Source organism: Acinonyx jubatus, chromosome B3 (genome assembly GCF_027475565.1).
Source record: "Acinonyx jubatus isolate Ajub_Pintada_27869175 chromosome B3, VMU_Ajub_asm_v1.0, whole genome shotgun sequence".
Classification (NCBI taxonomy): domain Eukaryota; kingdom Metazoa; phylum Chordata; class Mammalia; order Carnivora; family Felidae; genus Acinonyx; species Acinonyx jubatus.
This window is the reverse complement of record NC_069386.1, coordinates 1,457,906-1,474,358: the sequence shown is the minus strand read 5'-3', so window position 1 is coordinate 1,474,358 and position 16,453 is coordinate 1,457,906. Positions and strand designations below refer to the sequence as shown.

General features: G+C 60.7%; 2 protein-coding genes across 4 annotated transcripts in view; one reads left to right on the top strand and one right to left on the bottom strand.

Moving 5' to 3' along the window:
• FAH (fumarylacetoacetate hydrolase) overlaps positions 1–11,942 on the bottom strand; it is a 57,727-nt gene extending 45,785 nt beyond the window's left edge. Inside the window, exons 1-9 of one of the 3 annotated variants that reach the window (XR_008298908.1) lie at positions 11,755–11,942; positions 9,021–9,131; positions 8,066–8,187; positions 7,558–7,607; positions 5,294–5,384; positions 3,552–3,649; positions 3,404–3,456; positions 1,194–1,293; positions 385–515 (exon numbers count right to left, since the gene is read on the bottom strand). Coding sequence is in view for 2 of the 3 variants with exons in the window: in XM_027068270.2 (XP_026924071.1) it covers positions 385–515; positions 1,194–1,293; positions 3,404–3,456; positions 3,552–3,649; positions 5,294–5,384; positions 7,558–7,607; positions 8,066–8,187; positions 9,021–9,131; positions 11,755–11,835 (837 nt within the window). In the remaining variant the exon portion in view is untranslated. The remainder of the gene's footprint in view (positions 1–384; positions 516–1,193; positions 1,294–3,403; positions 3,457–3,551; positions 3,650–5,293; positions 5,385–7,557; positions 7,608–8,065; positions 8,188–9,020; positions 9,132–11,754) is intronic. The other 2 variants (XM_027068270.2, XM_027068268.2) reach the window with 2 other exon arrangements.
• On the top strand, positions 11,834–16,451 carry LOC106988484 (uncharacterized). Its single transcript, XM_053223610.1, has 5 exons — positions 11,834–11,915; positions 12,497–12,855; positions 12,945–12,965; positions 15,016–15,180; positions 16,212–16,451. The coding sequence occupies exons 1-5, from the start codon at positions 11,834–11,836 to the stop codon at positions 16,437–16,439; spliced, it is 855 nt and encodes a 284-aa protein (XP_053079585.1). The 3' UTR covers positions 16,440–16,451.
• Positions 16,452–16,453: the final 2 nt, after the last annotated feature.

Here is a 16,453-nt window from a genome sequence, read left to right as displayed (position 1 = left end):
CTGGCGGAGGTGGGTGGGGGCCTGCGAAGTGAGCCCCCTGTTGCCGGGCTCCAGGCTGCATCCCATCAGGGGGGCTCCAGGGGGCGCCGTCCCACAGAACAGAACTCTGCGACCCGGGGAGTTGTGCGAGGTGGTGGCCCCGGCCAGGACCCCTTCTTCTGCCAGCTGGCCGGTCCCCCCACCCCAGAGGATTCTGAAGGCCACACAAGAACTGTGCGGGGGGGCAGGGAAAGCACAGGCAGAAGGAGCGGTGCCCGGCCTGCCTGAGGTCACACGCGGGCAGGCTGGGGGCACCGAGCTTCCCTCCGGGGTCTCGATGCCGGGTGCGCCCGTGGCCTCGGGTGGAGGGGCCTCGCTCTGGAGCCGCTGCAGAGGTGAGCTCACCTGCTCCGGGTTGGGCACGGCAAAGGGCAGGAGGGCGTCCATGGGCACCACCCACGGAGAGATGGTCGTGCCGAAACTCTTCCCCAGGAACGGCCCAAGGGGGACGTACTCCCACTTCTGGATGTCTCGAGCTGCGAGAGAAGGGCCGAGCCGGGCTCACAGAGGCTGCCGGGGCCACACGGTGAGCTTCCCTCCTCCGCGGTGCACGGGCCCCAGCCAGGCTGCCCACGGCCGGGGACAGCAGCATTCGGTGCCCAGGTCACTGTGCCGAGTCACAGCAAGAGGCAGGCTGACCCAAGGGCAGGTGGACCGTCCCCCCACCCCGAAGGGGCTAGAAACTCGTCATCCACGTGGGAGGCAGACGCTTCTGGGGCCTCTGGCACACAGCCCAGGGGCTGAGAGCGGCTGGATGCTGGGCTGCTTCGGTTCAAAATCTCAGCCCGACCTCCTCGCCCGCGGCATGGGAATAACCGTGTCACCAGCACCCTGCAGGGATTCGGCACGGGGCCCGGCCCGTAAGTGCTCACAAGGGTTAGCCAAGAGGTCAGCCTTGTTCCTACTGAACTCACAAGAAAACGATCAGAGGGGGGAGGTACCTGCCCAAGGGCTCAGAGCTGAAAAGTCTGCGTGGAACCCAGGCCACACCCCCCTCCCCTGACCTGCACCAGACCCGGGAACCATCAGGCCCGGTGACCGCCTCCCTGACATCTAGTCTTCACCCAGGGAGGAGTGCTCCCCAGGGCGGAGTGCTCCCCAGAGCAGAGTGCTCGCAGGGGGCCCGGCCTCGGGACGCCCACCCCCGTGATTACCGCTCCAGTCGTTCATGAGGACCATCCCGAAAATGTGCTCGTGGGCCCTGGAGATGGGGACCGGCTCTCCCAAGTTGTTCCCGGGGCCTACGAAGAAAGCCTGCGAAGAAAGAAGGCGGTTAGCATCGGCCCCCTGCTGCCCCTCACTTGCCTGGAGGCAAAGGTCAGGTATTTCCACAAACCCACCCCTGCTGGAACAGAGACAGAGGCCTCCAGGCCCGCCCTGCCCCGCCCCTCCCTCAGCACCCCTGCACACACCCCACGTGCTGCGATCTGACAGCTGTGTGAGGCTGCGGAAGAGACACTTCTGGGTGGGCACTCACGTCAAGAAAAGTCCAAAACCTGCCTCCATAATGCAGCCAAGGAGAGAGCCAGATGGGGTACCCCCACCCATGCCCCCCCCACCAGAGAACAGCATCACCAAGAACGTGTGCAGGAACGAGCTGGATACCGAGACGGGGGAACGGCCGTCAAAAGCACACAGAATCAGCTACGACATTCGTAAAACCTGAGCCACAGCTTTATTTGTTCTGTGTGCCTAAACGTTGCAACTTCTTTTATCAAAGATTTAGGACAAAAAAAAAAAAAAAACCACCAAGGGCACCAATTTGTATAGAACCTGATCCCCATCGAGTGGAGGAAATCTGTGCCCCCCCCACCCCCGACCGTCTTTCCATACACCGGTTCCTTTCCTCTCGTCCGCCTGGGGTCTACCCCCAACGTGGGGCCCATCTGCCTGCAGGGAGCCCTGTGCCGGTGCCTCAGGCTGGCAGACCCCCTCTTGGGGTCCACGTGGCGCCCCCTTGCAGGAGGCAGAGGGCTGGCTGGGAAGGCCTTGCTGGGACTGGGGGCTCTTTGCAAGCGGACACACATTCCTTCCTCTGGACGGAACCCCAAGAAATCGCAGAGCAGGACTAGAGAGATGGGGGCTCCAGCCTGCCCCCACCTTACCAGGGGGCCCCCAACCCTTTCTCCTCCACCTGCTATGAGGAGACACTCAGCCCTCCCAGAGGCCTCACCTAAAACCACCATGGGGAGCCCCCGCCATCTGCCCGTGCACCCCCATCACGGGGGGGGGGGGGGGGCGGGGCCTGGCTCCACGACCCGCTGGCCTAACACACTGCCCTGCAGCGCGAGGGAACCCAGAGTCAATGTCCGTGTCCTGGGGGTGATGCTGTGGGATGGCCACGCGGGGGACAGCGTGTGCAGGGGGTCGGGGTCTCCCTGTATAACTGCTCACAACTGCACGTCACTCTACAATCACCTCAAGAGAAAGAGCTTAAGGTAAAAAAAAAACGTGCAGCCCTGAAGTCACCCCGGTTCTGAGATCACACGGGCCTGGACACAACCTCAGGGGAGCTGAGAGGTGTAGTTGATTCTTGCTACGCACAGGATTTATATTCTTTTTTTATTAATTTCCGTTTTAGGTTTATTATTTATTGAGAGAGAGAGAGAGAAAGCAGGGGAGAGGCAGAGAGGGGGAGAGAGCATCCCAAGCAGGCCCCACACTGTCAGCGCAGGGCCCGCTGTGGGGCTCGGTCTCCCCACCCGAGAGATCACGACCTGGGCCGAAGCCGAGTCTGATGCTCCGCAGCCTGAGCCTCCAGGTGCCCCGTGCAGTGATCACATCCACGAAGTCCGCACTCACACTGCATGAGCAGGTGCAGACCCACTGCTCCCGTGGAAAATGCCGGGCCTCCGGTCACACTCACACCAACCGGTCCATATCTCACCTCGCCTTGCGTGTGTTTCTGTTTGAGGTCACCCCATCGAACGTCTCCCGCTGACTCACTAACACGAGTGCTGAGTGCCCGCACATGCTGTCTCTGTGCTCACTGACACGAGCACTGCACCCGAGGGGGGTTTTAAACAGCGAAAGCACCCCAAAAAAGCACAAAGATGCAAAACAGCGTGGCCTTACGTGGTGAGAACGCCACCCGCGTACAGCAGGAGCTGAGCAGAAGGCAGAGCGTGGCCCCGTCCAGCCCCCGCAGGGAACACACCATGAGGCCTCAAACTCCTTCCCGCTCCGCGTGGGTCCCAAGTGACCCCTGCGGGCCCCTCGAGTACTGGTCTGGAAGTTACCGGTTCGCTTTTAGAAAGTAGGAGAGCTCGCAGACACAGAGCTTGTGGAGGGTGGAGGGCCCTCCCCGGGAGCACTCCCGCCCCAACGCTGGGCACAGCCCGCGCCCAGGAAGCACCCCGCTCACCATCTCCAGCTCCATATCCAGGAGCTTGCAGGGGCCAAAGACGGGGGGCTTAGCTGCAAGACACCAGAAGAGACGGGCTGTTGTACGTGCTGGGCCACGGGACCCGCCGTGTGGGGACACAGAGCGGGGACCCGTGAGGGTCACTTACCGTCGTCGGGCCTCATCTGCCCCGTGGGCCTTCGGATCGGCGTGCCTGACACCACGACGGAGGAAGCACGGCCGTGGTAACCCACTGGCAAGTGCAGCCTGCGGAAGACGGCGGAAGGAGGTTACCGTGACACGCGGTCAAGGTCACTTCTACAGTTTGCAAGCTAAAAACAAAAAGCAGTCGAAACCCGCGGGGCGCCTGGGTGGCTCAGTGGGTTCGGCATCTGACGCCTGGTTTCGGCTCAGGTCATGATCTCACGGTTCTTGAGTCCAGGCCGCGCAATGGGCTCTGTGCTGACAGCAGGGAGCCTGCTTGGGATTCTCTCTCTCTCCCTCTCCCTCTGCCCCTCCCCTGCTCACTCGCGGTCTCAGGATAAATAAGCTTAAAAAACAAACAAAACTCAAAAGGAATTGCTAAGTGTCCGTACCACGAACACTGCTCAGCATTAACGTGGGAGGAAACAGGGCTCCCGGGGGCTCAGTGGGTTAAGCGTCCAACTCTTGATTTCAGCTCAAGCCCGGATCCCAGGGTCATGGGAGCAAGCCCCACATCGGGCTCCACTCTGAGTGTGGAGCCTACTTAAGATTCTCTCCCTCTGTCTCTCTCTCTCTGCCCCTCTCTGCTCTCACACGCATGCACTCTCTCCACAATAAAAATTTTACAAAAATAATACACGTGTCTGACTTTATAAAAATGGCGAAGTGCTGTACTGACAAAGCACAGGAGAAAGACGCCACGTCGGGAGAAAACACAGCGCACGACACGGCGGAGGGCTAACTTCTGTGAAACGTGAAACATTCTTCCAAATTAACGAAAGAGCAGTGACCGCCCGGGAAAGCCGGCGGGGGGAGTGCAGGAATGTGTGTGAAAGACTATGGAAGACGGAGCAGCGTGCTGCCCCGGGAGAAGGGCGTCAGGGGTGGGGCCTGGGCCGATCACAAGACGTACGTGCATCCTGTGTAATGAAGGACGCGCACACGCGGCAACAGGAGGCCCAGGGCCCCCTCGCGCCACACATCGACAGGCCCGCCCGCTCTCCCCTGCGGCGGCAGTGGCCCGTGGCTCCCGCCGGAGTCTCCCCGCCCTGCGCACCTGCAGTCCCAGACTCACCGCCTTGCCCCGCGACCCTGGCCTTGCTGCTTAACCTCTCTGGGTCGTTAACCTGCTGTCTGTCTCTTTCCTTCTTCCTTCCTCACCTGGATTCTGACACACATTGCCCTCCCTGCCTGCTGACCCAGGGTGCGTGCCTGCCACTGTGTCTTCAGTCACCGCCACCTCCGGAGGACAGCACAGAACAAAGGGGCAAGGATCTCAGCTCTGGGTTCCCCGTGGGGCGTGGCCTTGACCTGGGGGGTTGCAGCCGCCGCTGGTCCCCTCGGGGCTTCTCCGAGCCTGTGCTCCCTCCCGTGCCCGCGGGCTGGCCGTCAGAGCCTCGGGGATCCCGCGAGCACCTGTGTGACTCTCGCCGCGGGCCGACCCCACTTGAGAGACACTCCCACGCGGCGGGGTCCCGGGTGCAGAGGCCAGGCCTCGAGCGTGCCCACAGAACCAGCGCCGGCCAAGAAGCACGGAAGGGCCTCCCACGCTTGGGGACAGAACTCCCATCTGTGCTCCCCACACCAAGGGGCCTGGGGCACTGACTTCTGATCCACAGGCGCGGCGGGGCCCTCCCGTCTCTCCGCCCTGACAGGGGCTCGTTAGCTCCGGGGAGAACGCGCTTCTCGCACTCGGGCCCGACGTACCAGTTTGGCATGAGCGCGTTCTCGCTGCCCCGGAACATGATCCCCACGTTGGTGGCGTGCTGGCGGGAGGAGTAGAAGTCCGTGTAGTCACCTGCAGGGGAGGCACAGTGGGCACCAGTGGTGGCCAGATGCCCGGCACAGGGAGGGGCCTCTCCCGCGTCCCCGCCCCGTGGGTGCTCCCCAGCAGCTCAGTCTCAGGGCACATCCAAGCCTCATCCACAATTTGTTTCCAGAACTGCCCTCGGAGAAACAAATAAGGAACAAGGAGCCAAGACCGTCGGGCGCAGACAACGGACACCCCTCCGGTGAACGGGGACAGACTTCCAGTGTCACCGCCCCCAGCCCAGGACTCCGCTCACTGGCCTTCGCTTGACCTGGGCCTGCTGCTGGCACAGCCTCTCCCCTCCCCTGGTCTGCGTCCGAATCCCGGCAACATTTTGAGGCCCCTCCCCCCACCCTCCCCTGGGGGATCACTCCCTCCTCTGGAGGAAGAAGAGGAGGAGGAAGAATGAGACAGAAGAGGAGGAGGAGCACAGGGAAGGGAGGAGGGAGGAGATGGTGATGGAGGAGGAAAGGGAGGTGGGGGAGGGGGAAGGGAGGATGAGGGAGGAGGGGGAGGGAGGAGGGAGAGGGAGGAGGGAGAGGGAGGGGAGGAGGCAGAGGGGGAAGGGTGATGAGGGAGAGGAGGAGATAGGAGAGGGAAGTAGGAGGGGGAGGAAGGAGGAGGAGGGGAGGAGGGAAGAGGAGGAGGGGAGGAGGAGGGGAGGGGGAAGAGGAAATCGTGTCTGTATTTACTTTAGAATACAGCGTTGCATTTTGCAGTAAGACCCCACCTCCCCAGGACGAGCCCAGCGCAGAGCCCACACCACCAATTAAAAACACTAATTTTATAGTCTCCGCCTCTTGTGTGTTTTCAGCACGTCTGTGTAAGTCTCTACCACGATCACTTAAAAGGGGCTGGAAAGGGAGGTGTCAGCGGGCTGCGATGCGTGGGACAGAGGAGGCGCCCACCCCGGAGGCTCCTGCAGCGAGTTTCGGGGGCCACGCGGTTCTCAACTGGACAGTTACGAATCGTTGGGATGTGCCTGGGGGCTCAGTCGGTTAGGCGTCCGACTTCGGCTCGGGTCGTGATCTCACGGTCCGCGGGCTCGAGCCCCGCGTCGGGCTCTGTGCTGACGGCTCGGAGCCTGGAACCTGCTTCCGATTCTGTGTCTCCCTCTCTCTCTCTCTGCCCCTCCCCAACTTGTGCTGTTTCTCTATGTCTCTCAAAAAATAACTAAATGTAAAAATAAACAAGCAAACAAACACGAGGGCAAGCACAGCAGAAACGGGGAGGAAATGCCGGTCGCAGCGCACACACAGGGCTTGCGTGCGGTGCGACTGCATCCCCACGGAACCTGTAAGAAAGACTGGAGACGGACGGACTGCAGACTGGACGGAGGGGGAGGGGGCTGCGCCAGGGCACACGTGGACTGAACCCTCCAGACTGCGACCTTACGGGCCGGGCCGGGGGGGGGGGTGCGGGCCGTGTGCACCATGTGTGTGCATCATGCCTCTGATAAGCTGCTCAGAGCAAGAGCCCAGGGAAAGGATAGAGCAGCGGCAGGAAGGAGGTGGGACCCGGTCCCAGAGCCGTGGCTGAGCAGGTGGGGGGTTCTCCCCACATGTGGACTCTGACCTGAGCTCCGTGCCCTGCGCACTTCAGCTGTTTTGAACCCTCAACCCCCCGGGTGGGGGTGAGTCCCGACCCACTGTGCGTCTGTCTTTTGGAAGGACGTTCTCCACCAGGAAGGCTTCCGGAGGCCACAGAAACAATCGAGGCAGACGCGGTGTTCCGGAAGCCTCCGGGCACACAGATGCCCAGGCAATCCCGGCAGGCCGGCCGCCCGGGGCTGGGAGGCGAGGGTGGAGACCTCCCTGTGCTTCAGCTGAGAGAGTCTGCCCCACTCCTGCTGTCTGATTGAAACTGGGGCGCTCTGCGGCCACACTCCCTGCCAGGGGCTCAAACTGGCCCGCTCCAGGGCCCTGGACTCACAGGTGAGGTGGGAGCACTTTCCACAGCCTCAGGGACGGACGGGGTGATGTGCCGGGGTGGGAGCCTGTGGGCAACTGTAAATCCCAGCAGCCAGTGCCCACCCAGCCAGGGCTCCGGCCTCCATCCCGGCCTGCGTCCGTGACCCCTCCCCCACCACGCAACAGCGGCCAGGGCACCAGCCAGCCACCGTGGGCCACAGAGCTGCTCCGGGTGCGGGGACCCCACTCACCTATGGCGGCTGGCAGGTGCATCGCAGCAGAAGCCTGGGCCGTGAACGCCCTGCAGTACAGAACCAGGGGCTTCAGGGCCGGGTAAGCACGGAGGGGGTCCCTGCTCTGGCCGCCCAAACCAGCACTGGAACCCAGCTCACAGTCTCCAGCTAGCACCCCCCAGGCTGGCCCGGGGCCACGCTGGGCAGGCCCTCCGCTCCAAAGCCAAGGGGCCTCTTCATGGCTCCCATTTTCCCCTCCAGAAAACAGGCTAAATTACCCCTTCTCTGGAAGGCAGACAGACAAGGCCACGGAAGGTGCTGAGGGGAGATGGCTGAGTGAGGGAGGGGGCAGCTCCCGAGCTGGCCGAGACCCTCTAGTCCGGACACAGGGGTCATCCCGGTCGGCCCAGAGCCCTGCCACCCTGACCCGCAGCCCAGGCAGGGGCTGGGGGAGGCTGCCTCAGAACGGCCCCGGCCGCCACACTGTCCCCTCCTCCCCACCCGCCAATGTCCGAGTGTCCCTCACCGTCTCCGAAGGTCCGTGTCGTCTCGGAGCCTGGCACAGCTTGTGGACAGCAGATTCTGCAAGGACTCTCTCGCCTCCCTCCAGGCGGTCTGGCCGAGGCCCATGAAGCTATTGAGAGCCGGCTATGCCAGAGCAGAGAGAGGAGGTCACACGGGGACAGCCGGGGCCCACGGCCACCTCCAGCATCCTCAGGCCAGCGGCCCTTCCAGCCCGGGCGAGCGTCACCTCCCCCGACGGGGAGTCATGCCCCCACGGGTTTGCACACGGGCCACAAAGCCTGGGAGCTGCTATCTGGGGGGGCTGCCCGGTCAGCACCGCCTGTGGGAACAGTCCACACGGACCCTCCACTCGCGTCCTGAGGGGGTTTCTCAGCCAGGGAGGCACCGTGCAACCTGAGGGCTGGGATGCCGTAGCCAGGTGACGAAGGAGAATCGTGCCTCACGCAGAGGAGACCCCCACCCATCTAATGGGAATCCGGTTCCGTGCACTGGGCCGTCGTGAGGACCGGACAGGGCTGTGGGCGGAGCACACGCTCAACACACACCATCCTCCTTCCTGACCCAGAACGGGGGGTGCACATCAGGGCCCGGACCACCTACAGGGACGTAAAGTCACGTCCATCCCACGGGTACGTGCACTCCGGGGGCCGCACAGAAGGCGTCTGTCCATTCCAGCCGTCCGTTCCTCCCTGGCGACGTCTCCAGACCCAGAGGGTCAGCACCGGCCACGGACAGGCAGAGGCTCACACGGTTACCGGGAGCCCCAGCCCAGAGACGCCTGTGACAGGCCCAGCACCGCGGACCCAGCACTCTCTACACCGAGGCGCCGACCAGAGCCGTCCCCGGCGCCTCCAAAGGCACGATCTCTTCCCCGAAACGGAAGGGAAAGAGATTCTCCTGGTGGCGTTTTCACAAATGCCCTGAGATCCTGGACAAGCCGTGTCCCAGCGTCCTACCTGATCAAAGACATCCTGGTGTTTGGAGAGAACGGGCCCGGTGAAGAGGTGCTTAATGACGCTGAGGTCCAGGATCTGGTCGCCAATGGCCACGCCGATCCTCGGTCTTGGCTGGGAGGGAGACGGCATGGTCAGCGCCGGGGAAAGCCTCGGCCAGATGCGCTGCTTTACCCGAAAAATCTGTCCAGTTAAGAGCCCGTGGGTCCCCCTGCGGACGGGACGGAGGACTGGATCCTACCACGGCACCCAACCCCCTCCGTGTCCCAGGGGACTGAGGTTGCCCCGAGATCTCGGCCCAGGCAGCATCTGGAATCCTCTCTCCTTACAGGACAAGGAAAGCATCCTGTTCACTGAATGGGACATAAATCAAACACCCTGGGAGTGGGAAGGAGCAGGCGGCCTAGTCCAAGTCTCGTCGAGACCAAGTCTCCAGCTAAGTTCCTCAGGCACTGGGTAAATGCCTCTGGTGAGGAGGACTCACCACCTCACCCGGCAGCTGGGTTAACCCCCAGGATTAACCTCAACCTGCCCTCGGGGATTTTCGTTGCGCAGCAGAGCAGAGAGCACCCCGTGCGCAGGGCTGAGGCCCGGGGGCATGGATGACGAGCCCCGTTATGGCTCAGACAGGGATTCATTCAGGCGAAAACATTTATGAAGCCTCTACTCCACACCAGCAGGACACTAAGGCTGTCAGAGCATGGGGGACAGAGGCGGGACTGGTGCCAGCTGTCCAGAAGCAAAGGCGGCACAGGGATCAGTGACATAATAGGTGTGGCTGGAGGGCAGCAGGGGGCTCCTCGGGTGAGACAGAAGAAACAATACGTGCTAAGGTCCTGAGGCAGAAAAATGCTCTTAGAATGTTCCAGAAACCAAAAAGCAGCCGGTGTGGCTGGAGAGAGCAGACGCACAGCCGGACTGCAGGGACTTTAACAACCTGGCCATCGGCTCCAGACTACCTGGGTGCCCACATCCCAGAAGCCACTATCCCTGTCTTCACAGAGAGAGCCTCTTCCGTTTCACCAATCCACAAGCACCTTGCCATGGGAGGTGTCTGGTGTGCCTTTGATTCCCAACCCCCAGCCCAGCATCTGGCCCGGAGTTGGGGTTCTGAAGCATTTACCGAATATAAGAACGAACAAAACGTGACTGGATTAATTCACTGCTCTTCGGCCCGAATCTCGAAGAGCTGGCCGCTGGCGTGTGCCTTGGCAATCACGCCAGCCTGGGGAGGCCGGCACGACCCCTGGAATGTGCAACGTGGGCAGAGATGGCTTCAGACCGGGCCTGTTCCCACTCGAACGCCCTGAACCTTCTAGAATGCCAGAGAGACAGTGCTCTTTCCAGAGGGCCATGGGAAGGGGCTCTGTCTCCCGGGCGCCCTTAGGGGCTGTCCCTGCACATTCTAATGTGCCAGCAGCAAGAGCCTGGGGTTCAAGGGACATGAATTCTAGAGCCCTCCGGGAAGGCAAGTCAAAGCACCTGTCTTGCCTCTGGCAAGTGTCTCTAACTGTTCTGTACTCCCAGGAAAGGCAAGGGCGCATGCGGAGGGCAAAGTGTCAGCGCTGTGCAGAGAGCAGAGCGTGGCTGGCTAACACGGGTCAAGGTTTAACCTGCCTCACCGTATTCGGGTCCCTCCAGGGGACCAAGTGTTAACTTTGTGTTCTTGCGACATTTAGTCAGGCCTGGCTCTTGTGAAACCACACTGGCTCTTGAGGACCGGCCTGCTGCAGGCAGGGCCACAGGAGGGCGGCCCCTGGGGGTCAAAGATCAGCTGTGGGGGAAGGGGCGGACCGCCAGCGGCTGCATTTTGCAATTATTTCTTGAACACTGGTAGGGGCAAGCAGACTCGGGGGTCTACGGTTTACAGAGCGAATCAGGAGCTGACCTTTAAGGTTGGGAGCGGAAATGCGAGCCACAAACACCATGAATAAATCCAAGGGAACCTGCTTTCCCCCACCCAGGGACCTTAAATATTTGCTGATGAACGCCCAGTTTTCAAAGATTTCTTTCTGCCGGTCAGACTACACTTACTAAGCGAAAGCTCCTGTCTCCAAAAGGCTTCTTCTGAATCAGCTGGGGAAGGCCGGCGAGGCCACCCCACAGCCCAAAGACTTCCAGCTGGAGGCAAAGTCCCCCAACATCCCAGATCCCAAAGGCCACGGGCCAGCTCACCCTCTAGCGCCCGGTTAACCTGCGGGGGGGAGCTAGGGCCCTAACACGGTGCCCTGGGGGCAGGAAACAAACCCCAGGAACTCTGGAGGAAGCAGGATGACCCCTCGGTAACAACAATCGAACTTGATCTGCTGGCCTGGGAACGACAGTCCTATATTCTGTTTCAATTCGCATTTAATCCTCACACAAATCTGCAGAAACCGCGGCCGCCAGGTCCAACAACGCGCACATCTAGAAAGTGGGGTTCGGACCCACATACCCTCGGCACCACTGCTCCTCAAGAGACAGCCCAAAAGCCTCCCCCCCCACCCCCCCGCCTCTATCTCCTTCTCCTACACCAGTGACCCGGGAGCCTCCGCGGGGCGCGCCCAGCAGGGGAACCGCGGGCCCCAGTGACCCCGGGCAGGGGGAGGGCTCCGCGGAGCGCGTCCAGAAGAGGACGACTGGCCGGCGTCCCGCCTGGTCGGCGCTGCCGGCCACTGGTGGCGGGGGGTTGGGGCGCGGGTCCCGGCGGAGTAGGCACCCTCCGGCCCCCGCCCGGAAGCCAAGTGCAGCAGCTCACGTTGTCTGGGGTGGAAAAGACGCCGTAGGGCAGGTTTTGGATGGGGAAGTCAGAATCCTCGGCCACAGGGACGAAGGACATGCTGGCCAGCAGGGAGCAGGACGGCGAGCTGCACTCGGCTGGGTCCGGCCTGATCGCGCCCCTCGTGGCTCACTCAGCGCGTGACCCCAGGGCTCCGTCCCTGGCTCCGCCCCCGCGGCCCCACCCCTGGCTCCACCCCCACCCGTCCGAGGCTCGCCCCCGACGCCCCGCCCCCATCGTTCCACCCCGCCTCCGCCGCCGAGGCTCCTCCCTCTCCTGCACGGTCTGAGACTCAGCTCCGCGGCCCCACCCCCACACCACCCCCCAGTTCCGCCCCCGTTGCTCCACTCCCGGCCCCGCTCCTGGCTCCGCCCTCAGCCCTACCCCCAACCAGGCTCCGCCCCTTGCCCCCTGCCCCCAGCCCGAGAGGTCAGGGAGAAGCCGCGGAGACCCGCAGCGCGCTCTTCCGCCCCTCCGTCCCCGCCCCGGCTCCCGCCCTCCCCAGCCCCGCCCCTCCGCAGAGCCCCGCCCCCGGAGACTTGGGTCCCTGCCCAGAGACCCCCCCCAGCCCTACGTCCCCCCCGGACCCCCCCGGAGGGCCCGCGGGCTCGGGGAGTCCGGCCAGAGCCCTGTGACCCGTCGGCGGTGACACGTCCACCCTGTGGACCACAGGGTCAGGCGCGCCTCCCTAAGACTCACAACGACGAGAACTACGTCTAAGAGCGCAGCTCACCTGCACACTTCACGTTCCGACTTTCAGACGCCGTGACCAGCCGTCTGACCTCGGGCAAGTTACTCAGACTCGTCTGCCAGGGCGGCGTGGACGCCCGCCGCCCCCGCCCGTGCAGGGCTCTGCGGGGTGAGGGCCCGTGCGCGCTCGTGCCCGGCGCACAGGGACCCCGCGCGCACGCGCTGGAGAGAGCGCGCAGGGAGGGGGACGGAGTGGGGGTGCACCGGGACCCCTCCAGTGCAGGGGGCAGCGCACAGCTGAGTGCAGGGAGACTTGAGGCCCGCCTCTGGCTCTGTTCAGCCTGCAGCAGGTTCAACTCTGGCCTCAGTTGGCTCATCTGCAAAACAGGGGTAAGAATCATGCCTCCTCCGACATTTCCATGGCAGTCAGGGGATGCCTGGCACACACTTGGTGATCAACCCGGTATTTTCCCACCCAGCCGGACCGTCAGCATTCCTCGGTTAGTGAGTTCTGCTTCCCTTTACGAAGGAGACAAACAAAAAAGGAGGGAACACAACTATAAAAGCGGTCATCACTGATTAAAAATAAGTTTATAATATAGATGCAAATTTCTTAGAAACCTGTGGCTCAGTGGGTTGAGGGACTGAGTTCAGCTCAGGACATGATGGGGGGGGGGGCCGGAACCTGCTTCGAATTCTGGGTCTCCCTCTCTCTGCCCCTCCCCCACTTGTGCACGAGCACCTGCGTGCTCTCTCTCAAAAATAAATGAACTTTAAAAAAAGTTAAACTTATGAAAGCATAGGCTGCGCAACACTTATCAATACAGAAACCAATACTGGAGACACAGACTTTGGGTTGATTTGCTTTGGAATTCTTACATTAGAGTGGAAAGCTAATGAATTAATACGAAAAAGACACATGGACCCCTATGTTTACGGCATTATTTACAACAGCCAAGATGCAGAACCGATCCAAGTGTCCATCCACAGATGAATGGATAAAGACACACACACACACACACACAATGTGCAATATCAGCCATACAAAAGAATGAGATCCTGCCCTTTACGAGCACACGGAGGGACCTAGAGGGCATTACGCTAAGCGAAGTGAGTCAGACAAACGCTGTATGATTTCACGTGCGTGGCATCTAAAAAGCCTAACAAACCAAACAGAAGCAGACTCATAAACACAGAGCACAAACCCGTGGCCCGAGAGGGGGGTGAGATGGGAGATGAGATCACATAGAGAGAGGGGACGAAGAGGTAAAAACTTCCAGTTACACAGTGAAGAAGTCACGGGGATGAAAAAGTACACCGCGCGGAACATAGCCAATAATATTGGAGTAACTTCATACGGTGACAGATGGCGATGCCACTTACCTTGGTGAGCACTTCACAATGTATTTATATGCGGTGTTGAGTCACTAGGTTGTGCGTCCGAAACTAGTGCAGTATGTCAACTACAATTAAAAATTCATTTTAGAAAGTTAACAAGTTTGAGGTCTTAGAAATTTAGAAAATTAACAAGGTCTAAGGTACAGCATGGTGGTTACAGCTAATAACACTGCTCTCGTCCACTTGACTGTTGCTAGGATAGACCTCAGGCGTCCTCACCATAAAGAACTTGGTAGCGATGTGGCCGGATGGATGGGGTAGCTAAACGCTATGGTGGTAATCATTTTGCAACTTACTACCGTATCAGTCACCACATTGCACACCTTGAAGGGACCCAACGTTGTGTGTCCATTATTGGGGGGAAATGTTAACGAATTAATGGCTACACAGGTACAGCTGACTGAAAATACACTTGAAAACAAATTTAGGCCAAAATCCTAGAAATTACTCGTGGAGAACATTGAAAGGTTGCAGAACCAGGGGCCCCCGGGTGGCTCAGTCGGTTAAGCGTCTGACTCTTGATCTCAGCTCAGGTCTTGATCTGAGGGTTGTGAGTTCAAGCCCTGCATTGGGTGCCACGTGGAGCCTACTTTAAAAAAAAAAAAAAAAAGGCTGGGGCACCTGGGTGGCTCAGTCGGTTGGGCATCTGACTTCGGCTCAGGTCATGATCTCGAGGTTCGTGAGTTGGAGCCCCGCTTCGGGCTCTGTGCCGACAGCTCGGAGCCTGGAGCCTGCTTCTGATTCTGTGTCTCCCTCTCTCTCTCTCTGCCCCTCCCATGCTCATGCTCTATCTCTGTCTCTTGATAATAGATAAACATTAAAAAAATTTGTAGATCCATCCCAAGGTTTGTAAAAATAGCCCTTTTCCTTCAAAAACATTTTTTAAAGTTTTTATTTTTCTTTATTTTGAGAGAGACAGAGAGGCAGAAAGAGAGAACAAGAGAGAATCCCAAACAGGCTCCGTGCTGTCAGCATAGAGCCCAACATGGGGCTAGAACTCACGAGCCCTGAGGTCATGACCTGAGCCGAAACCAAGCATAGATGCCTAACCGACTGAGCCAGCTAAGTGTCCCTGCAAAACGTTTTTAAATGAATAATAATGACAAACAGGCAAAAAGGCCTGTAAATAAGTCGCGACCCCTCTGCCTGCAGGATCTCGGCCAGCTTCTCTTCTGGTCTGCTGTGCTCCTCCCTGGATCAGCCTCAGTGATCTTCATGGTTCAAAGCCCGCGTCTGTCCACAGCCAGTCCCGCGTCGCATCCTCCCGGCCCCCCTGCCGGGTCATCACCTCTAAGACAGCTCTGCCTTTTCAACAAGGTCTGTGGTAAAGTGTGGACCAAATAACATGCAGTTAGGACAGAGTATTAAAACTGTGAGTGACTGATGGAAGCAAAGAGGAGGGGCGGGTGGGGGAGGGGGAGGAGGGGGAGAGGGAGGGGAGGGGAGGGGAGGGGAACAGAAGAAGAGGAAGGCAGAAGGCAGAGTGTGTTAGGGCAGATTCAGGCAGTGTCTGCTGTAACCACTCAAGGGACACAGCTGAGAGGGGCTGTGAGTCAGCAGCGGGGGTGATGTCACAAGGCGTCCTCGGGGCTCCCTGGGGAATGGCGCAGTGAGCACAGAGCCAGGGAGGCTGTCCTGCTCTCGGAGGGAGGGGATCCCGGGACAGGAGGGTCCGAAGCAGACGAGGCCCCGAGGTGTCAGGGGCTTGGCCTTGCCCGGCCTTCTGGCTGTCACCCCCAGGTAGGTTCCAGGGAGGGGAAAGGAGGGGACAGTTCCAGCTGGGTTCTGGGCCCTGGCCGGTTCCGGGGTGCTGGGGCTGCAGGGCAGGGCGCCGCGTGCCCGGGCTGGCCCTGCGCTCTGTCCGCAGGACCGGACTGTCGTGCTGTGCGCAGCCCTGTCCACACCCAGCCCAACGGCGGGCTCAGAATCGGTGTTCCGTAACACGGAAGTAAGTGCTTACTGTAAAGCGTCCGCGGAAGGCGATTCGATACCCGACGAGCCCCACACCTGCCGGGCCTGGGGGGGCCCTGGCAGCTCGGTACCTTCTCTCCACACACACACACACACGCACACAGGCTGACGGAGGCCTACACGGTAGAGCCATGAGAAGAGAAAACCCCAGACCTTTGGGGGAAGGGCGTGGGGCAGAGGTGTGTGTGGGAAGGGGCGAAGGCATGAGAGCCGTGACGGGCGGGGGGGGGGGGGGAGGTTTCCTGTTTTAAAATAGACTCGCCAACCCACTAATTATGTCTCGCGCCTCCAGAGGCCAAAGCGGCTCTCCGTTCGGAAGAAACCATTCGAAGTAACTTGCAGATTCCCTGTATTTTCTTTCCTCTCTCCCTCTTGAGGAGGAGGGCGTGCTGATGAGCACGGACGGACGTTCCAAGGACCACAGACAAGAATCGGGAGGAGGGACCGCCGCCCCAGTCCTCACACGCCCTTGCGGTTTGCTCGTGCCATTTGCACGTCCGTCCCTTTTCCATCTTTGTGAGCTTCAAACAGAAGCCAAGTTTGCCCTCTTTCCCTGTGTGTTTCCCCGGAGCGCTGGCCAGAGAGGTTCCCTCGCTATCATCTGAGTGGCCGAGGCGGT

Excerpts from the sequence above, each read along its gene's own strand:
- LOC106988484 (XM_053223610.1), top strand. The coding sequence starts at position 11,834 with ATGCTGGCCAGCAGGGAGCAGGACGGCGAGCTGCACTCGGCTGGGTCC. Across the intron at positions 12,856-12,944 it reads GGCTCATCTGCAAAACAGGG|CCGGACCGTCAGCATTCCTC; the intron begins GTAAGAATCATG and ends TTTCCCACCCAG. Across the intron at positions 15,181-16,211 it reads AGCTCTGCCTTTTCAACAAG|GAGGAGGGCGTGCTGATGAG; the intron begins GTCTGTGGTAAA and ends CTCCCTCTTGAG.